The sequence below is a fragment of the Varroa jacobsoni genome, unplaced genomic scaffold, assembly GCF_002532875.2.
Source record: "Varroa jacobsoni isolate VJ856 unplaced genomic scaffold, vjacob_1.0 scaffold_289, whole genome shotgun sequence".
NCBI classification, from domain to species: Eukaryota; Metazoa; Arthropoda; class Arachnida; order Mesostigmata; family Varroidae; genus Varroa; species Varroa jacobsoni.
The window spans coordinates 229,308-252,639 of NW_019213191.1; the positions used below are offsets into that span (position 1 = coordinate 229,308).

A 23,332-nucleotide genomic window follows, 5' to 3' on the forward strand; every position below is an offset into this window, starting at 1 on the left:
TATATTATAAATAAATATACATTCCTTCCTTGATTATGAAATGAGTTTGCGTTCTTCTTTATGAAATAAGCAAATGTATATTTGTGTATATCTATATAGCGGTCTCGGCGGTGTCTGTTATTCATCAAGTGCGTTTCAAGCATTCAAACAGAATTTTACGTTAAAAACTTACCATGTCGTCACTATTTAAAAGTGTGACAACCACCTCTAAAGGACCTCTAAAAAATTATATCTTCCTTAAATATGATTGTTTTCAAAACGACCTCCACAACTTGATCTACCTCTGGGGATTATTTCTGGAAATCTTTTTCTGAATTTTTTTCTGATTTTTTTTAATATCGATCTTCTTTTTTTAAAAACGCAGAAAAATAGATGAAGTATAATAGATAAAACTGTGAAAGACGTAAAAGCAGAAGAAATTCGTAAAAGGTACCAAAGCTTTATCGAAATTTTACAAAATTCCGAAAGGTAAACACAATTCGTTCTATTATATCGATCCAACCTATTCCTGCCTAAATAATAATTTAGTAACAATTTGGTAATTAAATGAATACTACATATTATAGGCAACTGCTAGCGCTTGTATCAAACTCTCATAACATATGAATATATCCAATATACCAAGTTGCTAAATAAATACACCTCACAATATTAAAATCCTCATTTTGGTTTATTTATCTTTTCATATTTATTATTTTCTTTTTTATAAAAAAGGTTACGTTTATTTGTTTTTACTTCAAACCTTAATTGTAGTTCTCACATATTTCTTTCAAAATCCTTGGAATAACTAGTGCATAAGATCTAAGCACCACTTCAAATTTAGTGACAAATTCATACACACCCCCATCAAAACAACCACGGATAGTTCGCTTTCGGCTCTTAATTGGTTCAATTTGATTTTCTTATTTGAGTTTCAAACAAACTGTCGCAAAAGAGAATGTTTCTTTTTTTCCTTATTAGTATTCTTTGTTAGTGGTATCTTCCTTCTCGCATTTGCAGCCCCTTCACATTACGCCAATCATTTAGTCAATGCACCGTAAAAATTATTGACAACGATATTGTTACTAAAAGTGTCATAAGATTTTACCTAATATTTTAATAACGGTAATTCGTTAATAATATCGCAATGGTAGAATAGTACGATGTTCCTACATGCTCTACATAGGTATTTATTGGTTTCTTGAAATTATCGAAATGATCCGACGCATCGCTAGGCTCGTTCAGTCACATCGTTGTTTCTTTTAACGTGTAGTCATACGTCACACCCATCGGAAACAGCAAATTTTTCCAGCTGTGCATTTCTCCAGGTTCTGCAACATACATAAGATTTCGAGCGTCAAAAAAGACAACAAATTCTAATTAGAAACAATAGAAAGATTCGTTCATAAACGCTCTATTTCTTTTTGTGGTCAAACAATTGCTGCTGATGCTATTTTTTGGTATTTCGAGTGTGAAATCAAATAATTACATATTCACCAGGCCTCGGAAAAGTAATAGGCCTGAAGAAATGAATCCCGCAAGAACTTCGAAGCCAAGAACTAGTGTTATCCAATCGTATTGCCTGTAAACTACCGCTCAGCGACACCGGTGCACATGGTGATTTTTTCTGCGATTGCGCGTCGACGACCCATTATTTATGGCCCGCCATGGCTGCGCTGGGCCCAAGAAGAATTTCTCGTTGTTGTTGTTTCGCTATTTCATCCATATTGACTCGCTCGAGCTCTAAAATCACCGGCGCAGCTAGAATGGCTGCTGAGCTAAAGAAAACCCAAATGAGAGTTCGCGATAAACTGTACGCTTTGCCCGCCGCAGTATGCTGAAATTTAAGAATAACGAAGTTGTCAGCGAGGGTTAATTCTAGAGGGTCGGTCGAGTTTATGGAATTATTAATTTACAGTGGTATATTACCCAACGCGCTAACCATTTGTAGAATGACCAGATAGTACTCTACAGCAATTAAAAGATATTTCTTATTTTGTGTAATAAATATTATTCATGCACTGATCCTGTACCAACTGTGAACTGAACAAATTGTTAGAGAGGCCAACATTTTTCAGCAGAATTTATAATAATAGCTTGTTCTATCAACTTCTTTCGCTGCAGGGAGTTTCACAGTAAGGAAGACGAGTAAAATATGAATGAAATAAAAATGAATAGAACAGTTAACAGCATTTCGCCAAAGTTCATATCTTACCGTAGCCGATGCTAGAATTGAAGTAGCATTTCGAATCTTTTCGGGAAACATCTCTGTTAAACCCCATAACCGCTCTGCAATGGTTTCCACGATATCGTCGTCGACAATCTCTTCGAGGTCCGCGCGGTTTGGCCTGGCGCCTGCCTGAACACCGATCTGTCCTCCGTCAGGGACTTCGGCGAGCTGGGGGCTAACCGGCACATAGACGGCACCATCTCCAATGGCTCCATCTCCAACACTATAATCCATTACTGCGGGACTGTCGGGAACAGAAAGTGTCTCGAAACCCGAGTCAGCTTGCTCGTCGGCGTCCCCCTGCATTGCAAAGAAGTGCTTCAGTCAAGCACACGACACAGAAGAGGTAAACGTAGACCACAACTCTATTAAGTAACACTAAAGCCCGAACACAGCGTAAACAATGCAGACGACACGATTGATTGCTGCTATCGAAGTTTGGAGCCTTAAAAGAGGCGGAGTTCGAATAGATAGCCCGCGCGGGCGATTCAGCATGGCTTACTAATGGGAACAAATAGAGTGCACGAGTTTTAAATTGACTTGATTTTGGAAAAACTCTTCGCAGCAATTGCGAATACGGCACTGGAATCGAATTTCGAAAAATATCGAAGACTTTCAAAAAAGCTATTTTGCACTCTTATTGTGTGCATATTAACTGTTACATTGTCTCGCTCCCCAGTTCAACAATAACGTTTTTCTTTCTCAGGATCAATTTAATTGACTTAATATTTGAATTCAACAACTCACAGGGGCTCGCAGTGAGTCATGAGGCCTATGTGTGATACATTAAGACACTTTGTTCAAAACATAGTTTTAAAAACTTTCTGCGCTTTCTTACTATATAATCGATACAAAACTCAGCTCTTATACTCTTTTAAGACTTCTGCTGATTGAGTGCTACTTAACCAGTTGGGTCGTTCTGTGTGACCATTATTGAAATAAGTCTAAACATGTCACCCGAAGCTCGCTGTGTAAGCGTCAACCTCCTGGATTCCTCTCATTCTGTTTTTCAAAATAAACTCCGTTGCATTATGCACATATCAACTAAAATACCCGTTTCATCAACCCCTTTACATGTGGTTATATAACTGTTGAGCTCTTCACCAACTTTGATCATTACTGAGTAACTTTGATAACAGATGAACACTGTTCACGCCGTCGCATTAAGTCAAATTTCATGGTATCATGAATACCTAGAGTTATATTTTATGAAATCTGCGAAATTTAGACTGCATAAACGTACCCTATGATAGATATTAAGCGTATTCTTAGAAATTTAATAAAATGGATTGAGCTATGGAATCCTCAAAGAAATTAGATAGGTTCTAATTCTTTTTGTTCGGAAAAGCTGAATTTATTTTTCAAGACAGATTTTGTGCTTTTACCACAATAACTCAAATGGATTATCATAAACAAAAGAAGAAGAAGAAGAGAAGCTAAATTGAGTAGACACGTATAGTTAATCATAAGTTCGTAATCACATGACATGAGATGTCTATTGTATAATGTACTTCACAGGCATGTTTCCTCATTGAACATATAGAGTTAGTAATGTATGAAAGTATTATAGGCTACACTGAGGCAGAAACCCCGCGAACTCAGCTGAATTGATTTGCGTGATTATGCTGTTATAGGTAGCTGAGGGTCCATAATCTGAAGTTGGCAGGATTAAAATAGTAGATTCCAAATTCGAGACAATATTTTTAAATGTAGATAGCATTTACAAAGTGTTCTTACATTCAGCTGCGTGTAAAACTATGCACGCCTCCGTTGCAAGTCGCTGGAAGCAAACAAGAAAATTGACGTAACTATATATATATATATATAGAGCTGACGTTATTAACATATTTGATATTATGTGTAGGGTTTTAATTGATGGATTAAAAAATAAAAGGATCGCGTATACTGATAAATGGCAACAATGAAGCAGACGACACCAACTATTTCTGATAAATACACTTATACGGTGCAAGGTGTCAAGCTATATTCTCTTAACGGATTAGTCATGCGGATTTCGATAGACGCGAGTTACATTCAGAAAAATAAGTTTCTGGGTAAATCCATTTGCTTAAAATTCATTTTTTAAACCGAAATAGGTTAAGTTTTCTATACTAATCAACCATATTTCTTGGCATCGTTCCTTTGTGAGTTAATCCAAAATAAAATCTCTTGTTAACATCGAAGGAAGGAAACTTATTTGGAGCTACTTTAAAGTAAGGTAGATTCGTGTATTTAGGTAGCTATTATAGTAGGTTAAAAAAAAAAAAAAGGAAAAAAGTATGGCGTGCAAGAACTGTACGTGAATTCATTTGGGGCTCAGTAGTAGCATTTGCTTGATCATTGCTTGTATTACACGTAACCTAAAGTACTACTTAAAATGGGAATAAATCAACCCTTTAAGGTAAATAACCATTAAGGTAGATGGTCGCATTAGTTTTAACTGTTTGAGCGTTTATTTTGTGAAAAAAAAATGTGTGAAGTTTCCGTAAAAATCATTAAAATATCTGGTAAAAATTAATTTTCTCATTGAAGGTATACCCAGTGGCCCCTAGCAATTCAACAAGAAACTGCTTTTTTTTGGCTACTTAATAAATCCTTGAGGATTGAGGATCTAAATATAGTGAAAAATATCTACTCTACCTATTAGTACACACCCAAAAGAACATATTACGTTTTTTAAGTTTCAACTTTTAACTTAAGTGCATAATATGCGTGCGATGTCGCAAAAACATTCACTTCAAATTAAATTGATGAGTAGGACACAAACAAATGCTGAGCATAAAATTAATTTCGATGACTCTATTGAGACAACACAGTCGACCACATAAGTTAAGAATAATAACATGGGCAAGTTCTAAGGGAAGTTGAAAGCCCAGAAGCCATCTTTGTGGCTGTTGAGCTTTGAACTTCCATTTTTTTAATCGAATAGACAAGAACGGCTACATACGAAGTCGCTGTGATACCTCGTGCATTGAGTTAATTTGTCGAAGAAACAGAGGAAACAGGTCGAAGAAAACGTAACGGCTGTAGTAATAAGGTTTTTAAAGCCAAAAGCCTGTCAGCGTAGAATTCTGGGCTCAAGCGACTGATCGCGCTGAATGGATGATTACAGCACTTTTAGACATACGATTGTACATAGGAATAAGTTTCACTACCATAATAACTTTTAAAAGCCACGTATTTTGAATATTTTCCGCAAAAAACGCGGTTATCAATGTATTATTCTTGATAATAATCAGTTATGAAATTGATTCATACACGCATATCTTAGTATAAGATTGCTCCAACAAACGATTACAGAATCCTTAGATAGGATTTCGGCTAATTAACTACGAGAGCTTTAAGCAAATTCGTCATCTCTGAACGGAATTTTCGACTACTAGCATCTGTTTACGTTGCTACTAATACCCGGCACGCCTGTCCTACCTAGAGCACAAAATTAAGTACCTATCAGACGACTTCATAAATAGAGTTACGGACTTTAGTTTTAAAACTTTTTTTCTTCACTATTATGGCTCTTTCACTTGAGACAGACGCATGTTCAGGACGATCTGAAGATAAACCTTATTCACCTGTTGCATGGCGCTGCCGTCGCCTTGTGTATGGTGAAATTATTCACGCACCTCGTGCATTATTCTGCTACCACTACAGCGGCTATCGTGGGCACGCATGATTTACGTAACTCGACCCTAACGCCCTTACGTATAACTCAGACACGGTGCTGAATTCTTGCTGGACTGCTTCCTTGGTGCTGGTGCCGACTGAATAGCAACTGCTGCTGGAATAGCGAGCAAGTGGCCGTTTTTGTAAAAAAAAACAGGCAGATGCTGATTCCCGATATTTGAGATGAAAGAGTGAAGCTAAACGAGAGAGAACCGGCCAGGGAAGAGACAGGGCGGCAACGATAATGCACTGGGCGGTCAGCCAAAGCCCCATTGGGTTGGCCGCAAGTCGTTTCGCTTGTGGAAATTTACATGGTGTACTGAATTTTGTACCCTAGGTGGCGGCGCTTTTTGCCCCCACCATACAGGCATCCAAGATACTTGTCCTAGGATAGAAAATCTACTCAATGGCGAACTGTCGTAGCAGCAGCAGTAACAGCTGTGCCGATTGTAACCGCCGCCGGCATGAACAATACGGTAGCCATGGGACGGCCTGGTCTCTTTCGTTTGAACTATTTGACGCGTCGCCTTCGGGCCGGAAGGGTAGTAGGGCATTTTTAAGGAATTCTCTGTTTGGTAGTTGCGGGCCAGAGTCCGGGCCACAACTCTAATGCCGATAAAGGGTACCGAAGGATGCCATCTCCTGTAGTAGTGGCGAAAACGCGCTGCTCGTTCATCGGCTCTCGTCTGTTTGTGGGCCGAAGTCGGTTCGTAGTTGCAAGCCTTCAAGCTCGGATGCCAGCCAGCTGCAGTCCCAAGGCGGCCCACCTGTAGCCAATCGGCTTAAGCGATCTTCCACTATGTCAGTCTCTCCCAATGGCCTTCTATTTGCAATGCTAAGGACAGCGCTATCCTCTCTTCGAAGAAGAAAGGTTCTTCTTACCTGCTTGCACCCACCATCGGCGACTCACAAGCTGGTGCTCTGCGCAGCTTCCCTCAGGTACGTTGAATAAAGCTGAACCGTATAATTAGCTGGAGGAGAAGCATTTATACATCCTACTAGGCCAAAATCTTACAATGAGCAGTTGGTGACCCTAAAAATGTCGGTTCTAGGGTACAATTTACTGCAGTCTTCTACGCTGCTTTAGTAATTTTAGCTTGGACAAGTATTACTGTGAAAAAAACCCAGTCCTAAATAGAGCCTATGCAGTTCTAAAGGACATAGATTGCCAAAATTCCTAATACCTACAAGAACTAGTTTCGAGCTCCTACCCTGGGAACTAGCTGGGTCGGTCGGGCAGGCCAGTCACAAGCACGCCGCGGAAAAAGCCAGTGCTGGAGCCGAAATCGGAAAGGAGAAGGCAGGCGAATAGGTTTTGGGGGCAAGCCAATCTGAAATTCAAAGCCAAAGGCAACGACGACGACGAACAGGGCACATGGATACAGTCGCAAGTAAAGGAAAAAGAAACCCGGTGAAAGGAAGACTTCAAAGAAAAGCGCCTACAACAAAAACTTACCTTGTTCAGAGTTTAGCATCTGGTGATTGTGCAAATAGAGCATAAATCTGACCTATTATTTCCTATGATACGTATGTTTATTACGAGACTGTTTAGGTGTCACTTTTTCAAACCAACTCTGATACAATTTCCTTTTACTCTAGAATCACATACTATTGGTCTGTACGATGTAAGCCATCATATTGCATCGTAATGAACGCGCAAACAATCCTATAGGTACTAGCAGTTTTGGGAAACCTACGGATATGAATGTTTAGCTAACCGCAAGCGGAGATACTGAACAATCAAACCTGTGCCTGAAATGAAACTTATAAAGCAGCATAATGCTAAATTTCGCCGTTTAGAGTGAACCTACTACCGTATGCAGTAGGTAAGGAAAAATTCTAGCATTTGCTATCTGCTTAGCAGCAGTGCATTCCGTATAGAAGTTTTGCGAACATTATACTTGAAGTCTATAGTGGTATTTCTGGCGTAAAGGTAGAGCGACTGTTTCAAATGTAAATCTTTGTTCTTATAGTTGCTTGAAGAAGCTCGTTTCGGACCGAGATAGTACACCATCGCCATCGTTGTTCCCGATTGATTTCCACTTCTTCTCAGTTCAGTCCAGTTCCTTCCTTCAGGCCTTTTCAGGGCATTCTTTTTCACTGTACAGAATCTGTTGAAATAGGCTATCCGCATTACGTATTAAGGCTCCAGCGCCTGCATCCCACCCTTGCGCTGCCATATACTTCTCTTTGGTAAAAAAACGACGCTTGTTTGTCCGCTTGTTTTTTTCTACAGGTTGTACATTGACCGCTGCGTTCGAGTGCGTACTTCGTTAGTAAACGGACTCTACCGTTCGCAGTCTCATTTCAGAGCGTTAAATTATCATACTCGTTGAAAGAAAAGCATACTAACATATAGGGGCTGGAATAGTACGGTGAAAAGACCACTTCGTTTGGTTTTTTGTGTTGACATCTACTGGTTTTTCTGTAATATCTGATTTATCTTATTGATATTTTAGGTATGAATAATGCTAACGTACTCTGTGTGAAGCTGTAAAAAGAATTATCCGAATGTCGCCAGTCCTATCCGTATTGTCCGCGTCAAATGTGCAGTGTGTAATATCGAAGATTAAGCTCAAACATATTTGCAACTGTGACTATACCTTTGAAGCAATGAGACATGTCAGAATTAGTATATAAACCGCCTTAAAGTAAATGCTTTGTTTTGTATTTGCGGCTGTTGATTTAAAGCATAGCAAGGTACAATTATATCATCACTGACAAATATGAAATTCTAATAAATGCATTGATTAGAACAATTTCGGGGATAAGCCTACTTCTCTTCATGTGTTCGTGAAAGGTTTCGGTTGACGTTCACCACGAACGACTGACAATTCCGAAAAAAAAAAAATCTAGAATGAGATAGCTAATGTCAGTGTCAACTTTTTTCGTGATAGATCTCGTTAATAAAACCTAGTGCAATTTTCATGCATTAAGCCTTGTCACAAAACCTTGCTAGTCGGTCATTTTTTTCTTTGCAGATCTACTGAGGAACGACGGATGTCTCTGCTGTAGTGGCTGTAGCATTTGTCGTATTCTGGTCGTTGCCAATCGTTGCTTCTATTCCACAAGGGCGTCAGGGTTGGGTGATTTCACTGGTTTCCCTAGTAGCAACATGCCTGGTCCAGACGGGCGTTATCTTCTTTGCCGCGGTAGCGTCAATGTACGCTTACAACACAACAAGCAGACCAGTCAACAAAACGAGCAGATCGGCAGGTGAAGACAGACTTCTTCGAAAGATGGAAAAGATTCCATATACCTGATATAGAAGATGAAGTAAAAAGTATTTTCTGACGGCTGTTGCAGGCAAAGGATAAGAACGTCTGTGCCACTAAGTAGATGTACCTTGTAGATGCTATATCCGACATGAATGTATAAAATATTTATAGTTTTGTTCTTCGCGTCTGGGTATCATTTTAGGTTCCCGTAATGGATTGCAATGGACGCAGAAGTGACCGCAAGGGATTGCTTCTACCTTCTTTTTTATGTTGTGTGTATTTTGCATTTAAGTTGACAAGATAATATTGGTTAGATAAAGTTATTTGTTATAAACGTTTCGACCCGCCTTTATTCGATATTTGTCTAGTTTTTAGTGTAGTGATATTTATTTTTAATGTAATCTTGATCTTTACAGATGACATACACTTGTTGCACTTGAAGTCTGCTTTGATAAATTAATCTGAAGCGTTTTTGGAAGGGAACAAGAGGATGCTTTTATCCTTGTGCTTGGCCTTGTTAAGGCTAAATTATATCACTTGTGTGTGACGCTTGCAAACATTTTTCGAATTTCTGCTACAATACCCACCATAATAACGTAGCAGCGTCTTTAACCAGATGCGTAAATTTAGTCGACACTCAAACAGTTGAATAGATTTTTAGGAGCGCCATGGTGGTCACCAACTACAAAATCAAAGTAAAAATCTCGCTGTTAAACCTTCTCGTCCCCAGGCTCACACTCTTAGAAAAAAAAAGTTGTCCTCAATCTGACATCAGTATACTTCTTTCGAAACATTGAAGTTTTGATACTTGTTCGCTATAAATGAATTTAAAATGGTAAGGTGTCGCTATTAAGATCGCCGCTGTTAAACACTAATTCCTTTTGCATAGATACGGCAATAGAGTATTGTATAAATGACTGTAAATAAATGACTTTACATTTTCTATAGAATATTTGTAGAGAAACAGCTAGATATGCCTACCCAGTAGGCTACAGTGTGTGCATCCGCTAGTATAAACTGGTTTATTATTGTTTTCGTTATTATACAAACATAACACGTAACAGCGCCTTATGGTATATACAACCTAAAAGAAACAATCATCTGAAGAAGATAGACTTTATAAGCGGGCAAGGTAAAATTGATAGTTAACTACATTTTCAAAGTTGCTTTCAGGGGCGAAAACGGAATTTCGGAAAAATCAAAATGTCTTCCTGAGGCTTTTCTAGTTACTAAACGAGGAAGGGTGAATATCCAGAACTCGAAGCAGCGTACTATGAGTGGTCGCTCTGTTTTACCTTACGCGTACAATACGGACGTTCCAGTATATCGACGAGATCTTCTCTAGCTGCCAGATTTTCCTAATAACGTTTGTATGGTTATATCAGAATCAAGTAATGATCATATATATAAAGGGTTTCCTAATTATCCTCGTCACTTTCATGCTCATCTGCACGCAGATGACTATGGAAGTGACTAGAGATCTTATTTCGACTATCTCGACTTCAGCCTTTCCTTAACAAGCTGACGTACTCTGCCTATTTTCGCTCCCATTTACGAAAAAAAGCTTGGGGCGAATCAAAAGTCAGCTATGGCTCGTCGTAGCCAAACGATACGTACCGGCTGATAGAGGAGATAGATTCTGCGACCTGGGTTTTATCCCTGAAAAGTCGAATCGTTTTATGTACTTTACGACTACACACTTGCATATACTCTGACGAAGCATGCATTGGTTTTACATTTTTCATTTGGCTTCTTAAAATAGACTATGTTTCACCAGTTCAGCGCTGAAATTATATTCAGTAAAAGATCGAAAACACATTGTCTATTCACGCTCTTACGTATAATATGCAGTGATTATAGTAAATTATTAGAAGAGTAAAAAAGAAATTGCGTAAAGTGAAACGGAATTTGTTTTTGACGAACAGCAAACAAATAAGAATACTTAAAAAACGCCTGCGATATATATGTGCCTTCTTAAAGCCTTATGTAGCAGGGCTAAAATATAGAGCTTAGTTGGGTTATTTTTACCGACAACAGCTGTTGAGTTTTGTCGTCTTACTGAAAAGGTACCGAGATAGGTTTTTGACCCACCCGGTCCCCATTATGATTCGCCAGCTGAGCATCTGGGTTTGTGGGCAAGATTTCTTGTTACCGTCACTGTTTGGCACGTTCCTGGGATACGGTAAAAGGCCCTTGGCCAGCCCGAATAAACCTGGGTAGGTCTGTGTGCTGTGGAATTCATTAGATCGAAAGGTTGCATGTACGATCGTCTGTCTTCGACGCAACGACTGTTGCTCGCACAACGTACAGTTGTAGCTTATACCACTAACTGGGTACCCTAATTTCGGATTCGACTGAATTCGTCTATCTTTTCCTAGCTTAACTAGGATATTTGGCTATTTCAAATGGTGCTATTCATTAAAACTTTCTAAACGTGATAAAAATGCCGTTATAACATTGTAACCAAAAAGTAATCAGAAGAGCTTCATATATTCTTTACTGAGAATAATTAATTAGTCCATTAGAAAAAGCAAAAACGAGACAATGTAAGATAAATTAAACAGCCCGTAAACTGTCTTTTTTATTAATTAAAATTAAATTATCTTTAGGTCAATAGTTTATTTTAGGGACTCGAAACGTAGTTGATTTTGGGTAAAGTGTCCAAATCTGCTTCGATGGCCTAAAGCTGTCCTTATAATCTCCATTTATTTGTAGTGACGCGCAATTAACTATTTTTTATGAGTATTCTATTTTTTTTTTTAACTACACACATTAGACATTTTCAAAATAGTATGTTCAGGCCATTTTCAGCATAAATCACGGGAACCAATATCTTCTTATGCTTCACTACATCAACAATTTTTAAATTGGGAAAGCTCAACGTTAGACTGGCGCAGGAGTGATGCAAAAAACGCATTTTAAGTGAATTTCGAAGACAAAATTAACTGTGTAATGCCAAATGGAGAAAAAAGTCTGAGAGAGAACGGAGAAAAATTCAAGCTAATATATTATAGTTAATTACAAAATACAGCCAATACAACTCTAATCGAATTGCGCTTAGACAAATCAAGTAACAGAAAAACAAAAGAAAACCATTAAACGCTCGTTGTGGCACCAGATAGTATTGTATCAAAGCAATAACTTTCTTTTTTTACACAGGTTTATTCTGCGTCGGTTGTATATACCCTATGATATGCCGTGATAGCCTAGTAAGTAACGTATTTGCCTGCTAACGTTAAAGACATGTTGTGGTCTAGATTCGTCCCGTGATGGCTGGGAGCCTGCCGTCTGTCTGACGGAATGCCTAAGGGCGATACCAGACGAAAAACTCAAAACCTAGGGATATATACATTATGCGACCAGATTATGTTAGAACAAGCTGCATGAAACCTTTGACTGTACATTCTGTCTAGCTGATCTGTCTAGATCTTTGAAAGCTTGGCCTTCAGTATTTGAGTCAGTTTCAGCTACGTAATATCGTTTCATGGCTGTCTATCACGCTGAAGTAACAACACCTGCACTTGCATGGTAAATCGTATCGTCTTGCACAAGGGTTAATGGTTTTTCTGCGGAGAAAAAGTGCCATGCTTTTCGTGTAGTTATTTGAGCAGATACCTAACCAAACTTTTACTTGTGTATTGTGATGCGCTTAAGGCCAAACAGCCTAGTCGTCAACCTAAAAGGAGACCTCCTTGCGTCTCTGCGAGGGTCTGTGGGTGTGCCAGTCGATGGTTCTGATCGAATGCCTTCTTAAGGTCGACAACAATGCGCCGCCTAGAGTTCGCAGTGTCGTGTCACAGGCTCATGTGATAGGCTCATCTTATTCGTTGGTAGGTTCAGCTTCTGTCATCATAGTCTTAGCTTTTGCCTTGTGCTAGTATTAAACGAAATAGAGTATTTCAGTTTCAATGATAAGTGTATTACAAATATCACGTTTGATAACAATAGTTTTCCAAATAATTAACAATCTTAAATTGACCACAAATTTACTCAAACCTTGAATTTACCCTCTGTTTTTTACATAATCATCTTCCCAATCACGACTTAATAACTCCATGCGAATGTGATCCTTACTATATGTTAAAATCAATAGCGAGTCCTAGCTGACCCCGAATTACGCGTTATTATCGCGCTCATCGTATCAGAGCTATTGAGAAGCCACATCTTTATACCTCGATTATTTACCTACCAGAAATAATAATAATGGAAGATAAAGAATGTGATCCAGCTGAAGTGTGAGTTGTGAAAGTTCTAATGAAAATTGTATTACACTTCTTGCTTAGTTGATCAGTGTAATTGTTCAGGATGACGTCCTACAGGCCCATTGATCGCCGGCCCAAATCTACCCTGATCACCTCAGTCTATGATTTGGCCGCTGGGCTGGCCCCACATTCTAACCTGGCACGTGATATTCAGCGTCACTATGATCTCGAACGTCACAGAAAGTACAACGCAAAATGTGAGATGCCGGACACGAAGTTCACATACTGGCGGAAGGATATGGCACGGAATAAACAGGTTTACGAACGATACCCGTTGACAACTTCGAGGTAAGTGAACCAGGCTACAAGTACAATGTATAGAGCTATTTTAGTAATACAGAGTGAGCCAGCGATGAAGTTCTAGATCACGTCGACCTTTGAAATGGAGCATAGTTTTTGTTATTGCCGCTAAATTTTGCTATTGTAAACAATTAAACTATAATATTATGCGTTGAGCGGAAAAAACGTGACAAGGAAATTCTGTTTGGGTCGTCGTCTTTCTACAAAGACATTTTAGTCCAACACGGAACCGTGAAGTGGCGCGATGTCACTGCGAGCCATTGATTGCATCGCCCGTGTAATTTTAGTTCGTTTAAATAAATAAATAAATAAATAAGATCCGCGATCAGTTCCCGCAAATCGGCACGAGACAATCCCAAATTTGGCGTCCAAGAATATGTCTCATTAATTATTGTTCGTTCGTTATCGTAGTTCTTTACCTTGTCACATATGTACGTATCACTGAACAGTCACGTCTTGAATATATGGTAAATTTGATAAAAGTCATAATACAGGTTCCTATTGGGCAGTTACACCACGTACATGCATGTTTAATAATTACGTACATTATTATCACCAAACACTAATAACGATAATAATTATTATTAATTCGTGTTGGTATTACAGATACGACTTCCTGATGCCGCATGTTCCCCTCCGCCGTAAGAAGCCACAGGTTTGGTACAAGCATTACCACAAGGGCATAGACAACATTTTCGACCTTCCTTATAAAGCTCTTTATTAGACAGTACGTTTCGCCCAGGTTACTGCACTCCAAACGTGCTATTCCATACAGGACACTATAGAAAACATGTTTGACCACATTGTACTGTATATAATATATAAATTCCGATTATATTACGCTCATACATGACTATTTCTGCAGTAATTGAATAAATATTCTTGCTAAAAATGGTTGATTCACGTTAATTTATGAGTGAGGCTTTAGTTGGATACCCTTTGCTGTAAAAGGTAGTCACTTCAGTGACCGTAACGTTGCTTCGATCGACGAAGTCTCGCTCCCAAATACTTCAAGTGGGACAAAATTTTATACTGTTAGGTGATAACCCATAAGACATCGTTGCTTGGGATTCGCAGCATCACATGGTACCTTAGAGAGATGGCGAGGAGTAGATAACACCTCGCCATCTTTTTGTGTTGAATGGTGATAGAAACATACACATCTAACCGAACAGGTTGACGCTGAAGGGCCGTTCAATCCAGAAATCATCGTTTTCAACATATATATTTAGTAAACGGCCAATGACAGCTGAGTGTCAGAGCGGATGTTCACGACAAATTAATCAAAACTTCAAATTTACGAGTGCTCCGTATTTTAGCTTGATATGTAAAAAAATACGCACGACTACAAACGATTCTGGCTGGGATCTATGTAAAGATTTAAGGAAATCCATATTTTTTATTCACAGCTTTGTAACTATTGCAGGCAAAGTGTAAACTAATCTCCGACAACACACCTGATCTTAGTTTTAGAGAATAATACGTTTAACAATATATTTGACGTAGCCATACGTAAAATACTACTGGAACTTGAGTCCAAATCTCCGTATAACAGATAAGCTTCACAGCTCATGGTACCATCAAATACTAAACTATCGAGTTGCTATGTTCTTCATTGTTAGGTTACGTCTTCGTATAGGCTACGGAAAAATAAGATATAGTACGATTAGGATTTTGTTGGTGGCTTTTGTTGTATACGAACGCATCCTGATGACCGCTGCTAAATATCAGAGATATAACTTGATTTTAAATATGCCAGCTTTAGCTATCGACGCAGTTTGAACGCACTTAAGCGCAGAAGAGTATCATCATTTAGAACGTATTATTTTTATATTTATGGTAAAAATGTACGGACTAGAATGTAAAATTGGACTAATTTGGAAAACTGAAATTAGTGCACGTATGAAAAACCTAGACGTATTGAGCCATTTTGGTTTTAAGAGCGACACGATACTTGCGTATATATGCTAACATACGGCCTAGAATTGTCCGCGTTCTCAATTAGCTTTTGTCAAAGCGATTCAACACTGACTTTTGTCCAATTACTTCAGCGAGACCGTGCCAACATTGTCGAGCTTTCGTTGTAACTTTGCTTTACCCTGAAATCTTTCCGCGGACGCTAATACTGTGTGCGCTTATGCACGCTGAAAGCACGTGTCGACCGAAAAAGAGATAGTTTTGGTAATAATCCTATTTACGATCTCCCAAAAAAGCAGTGGCAAGACCTCAACGTTGTTGGGTGGTCAACAACTTCATCCATCCTCGAATTAGTCAGCTTTTCAACTTCACCCTCCTCTCGTCCCCTCTAATCGTAATAGCAGCGTATCTTAGGCAATTTATTTGCTCTACATTAGATAGTAATAGTGACAGGAACACCTACGATTATATATACTATTAGTGCGAGCGGAAAAATGTACTTTTAGCCATAAAATTCTGCCCATTTCTGCAGTTATATCGAATCAGAAAAGGGGAATATGAGGGGCCCGTTCTTTCCATTCAGTGGCAAAGTTCACCCAGTACGCTTCAACATGTAAATAGATATTTCCAGTTACCCTTACGTGATTTCGACCATATTGCCAGTTATCCTACCACTATCACTGAAATAAGGCAAACTAATTTAATTTATTACTGACTGGAAGTCACTCTGATTTTATATGGCGTTCCTCGGTAAATGCATTGGAACAGTGCAAAAGTTTAGTTATTATCTAGTAGTAAAAAGAAAAAGCCAAAACAGACAAAATTTCGGGCTTTAATAGACGATTCTCTATGTAATATCCGCAAAATACAACTTGCCCTAAATAGTACAACCTTGTTTATACGGATGATTTTATTCTGATGGCGCGATGCCGGTTGGTGCCTACCAACAAGTCTATAGCATTTTATGAAATGGGCGTGCAGCTTTGTTTTTTTTACTTTCAGAGAAAGCTGTTCGGCTAAACGATCGCACAGGACAGTTGCCCGTCGTTGCTTTACTCCTCGTAAAACAACTTCTTCAGACACCCCTCTCACCCAGCGGCGGAGCTCCATCCTTTATATATCGAATCCAGCTTGGCTTATTCCGAACCGTGTGTGGGCGGTACTCCATTGAAACGATCTGCCATTTTGTCCAGTAGCAGTGGAGCGTACACCACAATGGGCACTTTCATTGCCTCTGACCTCGCCTTCACTCTCCTCTTCTGAGTCCGCATAACTCCCACGACGACGACGATTGCTACTTCTACTGTCTCCTGCTTCTGATCCGCCGTGCTCCTCTATTTCTAAAGATCTCGTAGACGCTGGCACTGCAGCCATCGACTGCACATCAGTCACCCTCGGGAGGAGCTCGGGCTGGTCCTTAGCTCTATCCAGGCTACGGTTCCCCTTCTTCTGATATTTGGGTGTATACCCGTGAACTTCCTCCTTCCCACGCTTTCTCTGTGAGCTTCTTCGTAAAGCTTTCGTAAAGTTTGCCTCCAAATCTTCCATCATCATCAGCAGAATCACCGGGAGCATCATCGCCATCAAGATCACCGCCATAATCATCATCATCATCCTGCCAGCCCCCTCGCCGTTACCATTCTACTCCTGGGCACCATCATCACGGATACCATCAACAACTCTGCCACTGAAGAGAGGCTAAGGTCTGTAGCCAAGTGCAGTTCCCGCCCACCACTGCAGTCCTGCAGCAGGACGCATCTGCTTCGAAAAGGCGTTAAGGCGCGGAGGCAACGAGCGGAACGGAGAAGCAACGAAAAGAGACAGCGAGAGAGACGGACCTCTCAACGACTATTTCTCACTCCCGATGCGACTGGTAGCGATAGAGATCGGCTGAGATGGCGTAAGGGAAACCCACGGCTAGTCATAGCCATTCGCCGCCGTCACCACCGTTAAGCTCAACACCAACCAACGAAGGCCAATCGTTGAACCGAACCAAGCGCCTGCCACGTTTTCGAATCCGCCTCCAGCACGAGAACCGGTAGCCTTACCACTGCTGCTGCCGCCGTCGCATGCCAGCAACTAACTCACACGCCCAGCTGAAAGAAGAGCTTTAAGCTTCTAATTTTACCCTCATTCGCAGCACATTCGCATTGTGTCTTCCTATTCGACGCTTCCATCATTTCCACTCAGACGGTCCTGTCCTTGATCACAGAGGAGTGGCCGTAACTGGTGGCGGTGTCTAGTTTTCGTCCTTCAATTCCAGCCGCCGCTGCTGTTGCCGTTGCCGCCAGAATATCCTCCGTTATAATGGTCAGGCCGTTTTTATGCGGTCAAACTGCAATGACTCCCTCTGTCCCTTTTCCTCTCCCTGGTGTTAGCGGCTGGACGTTATCTGATCAAATGCAAAACTCGCTTGGGATCAGACGATGCGAAACGGAATAGAGCGAAATTCGTAGCAAGCGCTCGATAATGTTTTAGGCGTAAAAAGAGTTGGGGAGGAGCAGATTTAAGAAAAAAATGTCGATGGTGTATACGCGTATTCAGTATAATAATGGAAAACGTATGTAGATATTAGGGAGTGTCATTTTCTTAAAGACGTATTACGAGAAATGTAGTCTAATAGATCTGGTCAGCCCTTAAATCCTCTAAATCTCTTCACACGGTGACATAAGCTTAGCTGCATGTATCAGGAAACTGTCAATGTCTTTCTCATACAATAGGTCGAAACGAATTGCGCCCTCGATCCGTGATAATATGAATACAAATCATTTAAGTATATCGCTACTTAGAATTTTTTTGCTATAAATTTCAACGCATCTGTACTGTATCATTCGCACATACAATTGCACACTTTCAAAAAACAAAGACCGAATTTTGTCGTATTTGCGCTACCCTGTGAAGTAGGAAGAAGACCTTTTCCTCTTTTCGGGTCGAATTAATAATGAGCTGATGAGGGGTTTTTATATTGCGCCTTGCTGAAGCAAATAGAAAACAGATGAGTACACTGCAGGGTTACAGGCATGCGATATATAGAGCGGCTGCGCGAGAGTGAAAAGACGCAAATATTTATTTAAAGAAGGATAGAACTAAGGAGCGTTATGAGTGTCACCTGCAGGACACCAGGGGTAACAGAACAGCTCTTGTGACACATTCTGCCGCGCGTCCATTTTCAGATTAAGCCTCATTTTTTCTATAATAAACCATTAATCATATGTTGATGTTCAATTTATTTAGTATGATTCTTGTTGGGGTTATCCAAAAAGACGCATAGACGAAGCTTAACTTGGCAGATTTCTGTTTATTGCTCATTATATATATATATATTGAAAAAACGTTGGTCATTCTTGAGACAAAATTGAAGTAGAAATATTTTTCTATAATATTATTAAACAAAATATAGGTCGTTTCGATCGATAATTTTTCCGCTAGTACCACAATCCTGTCACTGTGAGACTTTTGAGGTTGTTGGGTAGAAAATGGTGACAAAGCTTTGCAGAGACTGAAACAGTTAACAGTCGGATGGTACAAGATCCGCGGCGGTTGCATGAAAGTTTCTAATCCAAGTTTTTTGAATTTTTAGCGAGTAGCTCAAGATGTGTGTCGTCTGACATTATAATCGCAATTGAAATCTTTTTTTCAATGGCTTCTTTTCATCTTGTTGGTTGTGGACAGTAGAGATCCGAATCAATAGTTTCACCACAAATAGGACTAACTTACGAAGCACGACTCTTTCCCCAATGCCACCAAAGCGTAAACCTGCTTGGCCCAAGTGTCATGTTTGGCCGCAGATTGTGGAGCATAGCTTTTTTATTTGCACATTATTACCGTGTGTGATCCACGTTTAATCATCGATGATAAAGCGCGTTACAAACGGCTCGACTTCGTCGGGTTCCTGTAAAGTTTCGCAGACGAAAATACGATCTATTGTATTCATTCACGTCAATTTGTGCGGTATCCAAACAGCGAATTCTCTTTTAGTGGTTAACTTCTTTCAACTAACTCAGAACAGTTTCTTGGTAAAAGTTTGGTTCTCTGGTAATATTGCAAATGCACACACACACACTTTAGTTCACTTAGCTTCGGTAATAATTTTTACCTAACTTCTTTCCGTTGTTGTCCCCTATCACAAGGGGTATCTTTTGCGTCGACATTCCCAGAACGAGGACTATGGAACAATTTCTATAGTAACAATTTTCGGCCCGTTTCTTTCGATAGAGCACCGTGATTGAAGACAGCATAGAATTGTTTATAAGGCTGGACAACACACGTACTTTTTCGTATGATCATTATAAACTCTGGCAAAAATTTTCCTCATATTTCTATCTTAAATCTAAATAAAGGCATTGCGACACTTGACGACGCCTTCAGATGATTATATGACTCTTAATTCAGTAACTGCGCTGGTCAACAACACTTCGTCGGTGAAAGTTAGTGGAATCTGTGTATCCAGGGCGCTAATAACAAATACAAAATAATCAACTTTAATTCTCTTACATCGATTCGTGTATTTTTGCCTCATTCGTAGCGGAAACAGCTTTCAGCGTCCATATTCCAGTTGGCTAGCTAAGAGAAAACAAATAGAATCTTGCAAGATTCTTTTTTTAAATGCCTGTCCTTAATAGGACCTGTGGTAATGATCGGACAGCTATCGCGACGTCATCGCCTTTTAGCCGAGAGCTTATGCCGGCGAGCGGTAAGTCATTTGATGTTCAGCAACCCGAAATCGAAATAGACCAGTAGTGGGATGTAAGTAAGAAATGTGTAGAAATTTAATACACTAATCAATACAGCCTAGTGAAGTAATATATATGCCTGGGTCAAGTGATGCTCGACTAACCCATAAATTTGTCTTGTTCTAAAGGCTTCGATGGACGCAAAGCAGCTACATCTCTATAGACTGTGAGACAAGATGGCGCTGCCAGCGCCCCGCCATCAGTCAAAAGAATATCGAATCTTGCTCGTAAGCTCCCATCGAAATACTAAAGCCAATTGCCAAAGCTATTGAAATATCAAAGGCCAATGATCCTTTGAGCGCAGTCACTCTGCTATTCTCACTCTGAAGACTGCACACTGAATAGGTCTATGTGAAAATGCAGGATTTCCAAGGTACGTTTGGTAAATGATCTTTATGTTGGCGATGGGGTCGGTACCACTACAATCACTAGATGTCAATGGAAAACAGATCAGTGGCTTATTTCCTCTTTACTGTACGAAACGTCTACAACGTTTTCACTTGTACGGTTTCTAGATGGCAAATACGGCATTTTACTTTTCATTAAATACATTCGCACTTCCCAACGATTGCAGGTCAAGAATAGAACATACCAACGGAATTGATAGCTTAGTTAGCCCTACTTATCAACATCTGAAGGGCTCACGTTATCGTCTCATTCAACATTCTTATCCAGCATAGAATATAAGCGCGTATGAGACTGTTATAATAGTAGCGGAGTCATTTGTTTCAATGATGATGTGGCAGTCTCGCTACACTGTGTATTCAAGTTGAATGCTAGCGTCGCTCAGCCAAAGTTCGAACAATTTTCAGTACACTACCCGTTGAACCGTACTCGTAACTGGCTTCAACTAACCTATAAATGAAGCCATCTGACACGTGAGGTGTCAGCCTACACAATACAAGGGAACGCACACGCCGCGCACACAGTATTCGATAAGACAAACGTTCCAGATTCATTCACGAAATCATCGGATCTCAGATCGGGCGTATGTGACATCCGATAGGATCCGTTTTAGCTCGCAAAATTAGAAAAGCTGTCGAACGTACGTTGGAATAGTTAATTTTAACTTTTCAAAGTTTTGCCACGCTTAGTTCTTCTGCTTACAATCGGAGCATACACCATCATGACTGGTGACCTTCTGCCTTCGGCACGATAACTTACTTATCTGGCTTTTTCAATAAACTTAGGGTATGTTACAAAAAGCAATTTTCTCCGCAATCAAAAGTGATCGTATATTAGAGCAACGTTTAGTGAATGGCTGTTTACACTCAACTGTGACCCTTGTGTTTTTGCCATTGCGACACGTTGCCGCTAACATTAGCTCGTTTAGTTTATTGTCGACAGTAAATCATGAATTTACCTTGGATAATTAGATTAACCAGGCAAACGTCCATGCAAAGAAAAGTAAGCGTCGCTACAATTCCCTATTTAATCCTTGCTGAAGCCGATTTTTTCTATTCTGTTCATTTGACTGAAGTGAACATGTCCTTCAATGAGGTACCTTTGCATGCACCAAACTTGATTGCGAACAGCGGTGCACTTGGAAATGGCTAGCTCTCCTGCCTAGCTCCCATTCAATTTCACAGCGAATTTTCGACAAAACCCAGTTGGAAAGTTCCTTCTCAAGAACGGTTCAAGCAACGGCATAGAACTTGCCTGCTGAAGTCCGGGTGACGATATCCGAATGAACCGTGCCAGATTTGAACGCAACATGAGTGCCGCGAAATGTCGCACCGTCATGAAGTAGCACCATGTTGAGGGATGCTTATCAGGTTTTATACTGAACCATCATCTAACATTTATTTGCACGTCAGCTTTGTTGCTCTCCTTAACCAAATCAATTGATAACGTAACTTTGATAACACCAGGACGTTTTTTAGACGTCATCTTCTTTTGTCGTACATTAGACACTGCCAGTAGGTAGGAGTAGAAAGGTTATGATATGGGTACGCAATAGGGGATCGTTCTACCATTTAACATAGTATTCGCAATTACATATAGTTCGGTGCCATAATCACGCAGCACCATCTGGCTGTCCAATACAACGAATTTTTTTTGTCAAAACTAATTATCTACGGCGGCCCAGAAGCGACGAGAGGTGTAGAAATGACTCACTATAATGGCTTGTTAACCTATTCTGTTAATCTATACGTTTTCATCTATGGACAATTTTTTCTTTAATTTCTCCCTGATCTCCCAAGCCGATTTGTTACGATCGCTTTTCTAGTGATTTTTCGACGACTGCACACTCAAATAATGGGTTGATTACAAAATGTTTTGAACGAAACTATGTTTGTGCTGGCATAATTCCATAAATGTGGCCAAAAAGCATCACCCATCTTATATTCATTTGGCCTGTTTAGAAGGATATCTAGTGAATCTAACGAGTACGTAGCTAAATCATTATGGATGCAGTAGTTTTAAATTGCGTATCGCCTACTTCAAGTTCAATGAAGGCTCATTTATTTTAGGTTACTCAGAAAGGGGCCCTGTGATTGTTTAACGGTAGCGTATTTGATTAGGCCTTCTATCGCCAGAATGTCGTACAGCTTCGAGTTCTGGAAGTTATTTAGATGCTATTACAGAAGCCGTAAGATGCGCCTAGCGAGATTAGGTACATGTATGGTGGTCCGGCTTTTACCGAAAAGGAAATCAGCCATTTAAGGCCAGGCTTAACGAATATCACCTTCAAACATATATTTATTTAGATTGTAGACTGCTTAAATAATACTTTTTTGTTTGTCTTTTGTAATTCTATTGTGTAGTAAATGGATTTATTTCAAGCTCTAAAAGTAGCTATTCTTGCTGAAGAAAGTGCTTTTGTGTTTCGTCTTTTTCGAACTACTGAAGAAGTCTGTGCCTTATGATTACCTCTCAGTACTTCGAATGACACGAGTGGCAATGTAGCACAGGATTGTTACGGATGGCCAGAAGCGAAATCTCCGCGTCAATATGAAGCAGAGATAAAACTGGCCAACCCAGGGACATACGTCTTAGCCTCGATTAAGTCAGATCTCCATCGACGCA

General features: G+C 39.8%; 3 protein-coding genes and 1 long non-coding RNA gene across 9 annotated transcripts; 2 read left to right on the forward strand and 2 right to left on the reverse strand.

The window, feature by feature from the left end:
• Window positions 1–651: 651 nt before the first annotated feature.
• On the reverse strand, window positions 652–2,602 carry mge (translocase of outer mitochondrial membrane 22 homolog mge). Of its 4 annotated transcripts, none has more exons than XM_022830711.2 (3): window positions 2,195–2,602; window positions 1,573–1,816; window positions 652–1,310 (listed from the first exon to the last, which is right to left on the reverse strand). In XM_022830711.2, exons 1-2 carry the CDS (start codon window positions 2,513–2,515, stop codon window positions 1,631–1,633), a joined length of 507 nt encoding a protein of 168 aa, XP_022686446.1. In that variant the 5' UTR covers window positions 2,516–2,602; the 3' UTR covers window positions 652–1,310; window positions 1,573–1,630. The 4 variants fall into 4 exon arrangements, with proteins under 4 accessions (XP_022686446.1, XP_022686445.1, XP_022686444.1 ...); XM_022830710.2 differs by having other exon boundaries at window positions 1,562–1,816; XM_022830709.2 differs by having other exon boundaries at window positions 1,477–1,816.
• Window positions 2,603–3,995: 1,393 nt separating this feature from the next.
• Window positions 3,996–9,447, forward strand: LOC111259037 (uncharacterized). Of its 3 annotated transcripts, XM_086967712.1 has the most exons (4): window positions 6,672–6,811; window positions 8,109–8,133; window positions 8,854–9,088; window positions 9,293–9,447. In XM_086967712.1, the coding sequence occupies exons 1-3, from the start codon at window positions 6,672–6,674 to the stop codon at window positions 8,860–8,862; spliced, it is 174 nt and encodes a 57-aa protein (XP_086823838.1). In that variant the 3' UTR covers window positions 8,863–9,088; window positions 9,293–9,447. The 3 variants fall into 3 exon arrangements, 2 of the variants coding, with proteins under 2 accessions (XP_022686447.1, XP_086823838.1); XM_022830712.2 differs by lacking the exons at window positions 6,672–6,811; window positions 8,109–8,133 and adding an exon at window positions 3,996–4,263; XR_002679387.2 differs by lacking the exon at window positions 8,109–8,133 and having other exon boundaries at window positions 6,387–6,811.
• Window positions 9,448–12,760: 3,313 nt separating this feature from the next.
• Window positions 12,761–14,544, forward strand: LOC111259038 (uncharacterized). Its single transcript, XM_022830713.2, has 3 exons — window positions 12,761–12,920; window positions 13,374–13,640; window positions 14,259–14,544. The coding sequence occupies exons 2-3, from the start codon at window positions 13,396–13,398 to the stop codon at window positions 14,374–14,376; spliced, it is 363 nt and encodes a 120-aa protein (XP_022686448.1). The 5' UTR covers window positions 12,761–12,920; window positions 13,374–13,395; the 3' UTR covers window positions 14,377–14,544.
• Window positions 14,545–18,852: 4,308 nt separating this feature from the next.
• On the reverse strand, window positions 18,853–20,259 carry LOC147753697 (uncharacterized). Its single transcript, XR_015310415.1, has 2 exons — window positions 20,064–20,259; window positions 18,853–19,461 (listed from the first exon to the last, which is right to left on the reverse strand). It is a non-coding gene; the product is annotated as an uncharacterized LOC147753697 (long non-coding RNA).
• Between the last annotated feature and the right edge of the window lie 3,073 nt (window positions 20,260–23,332).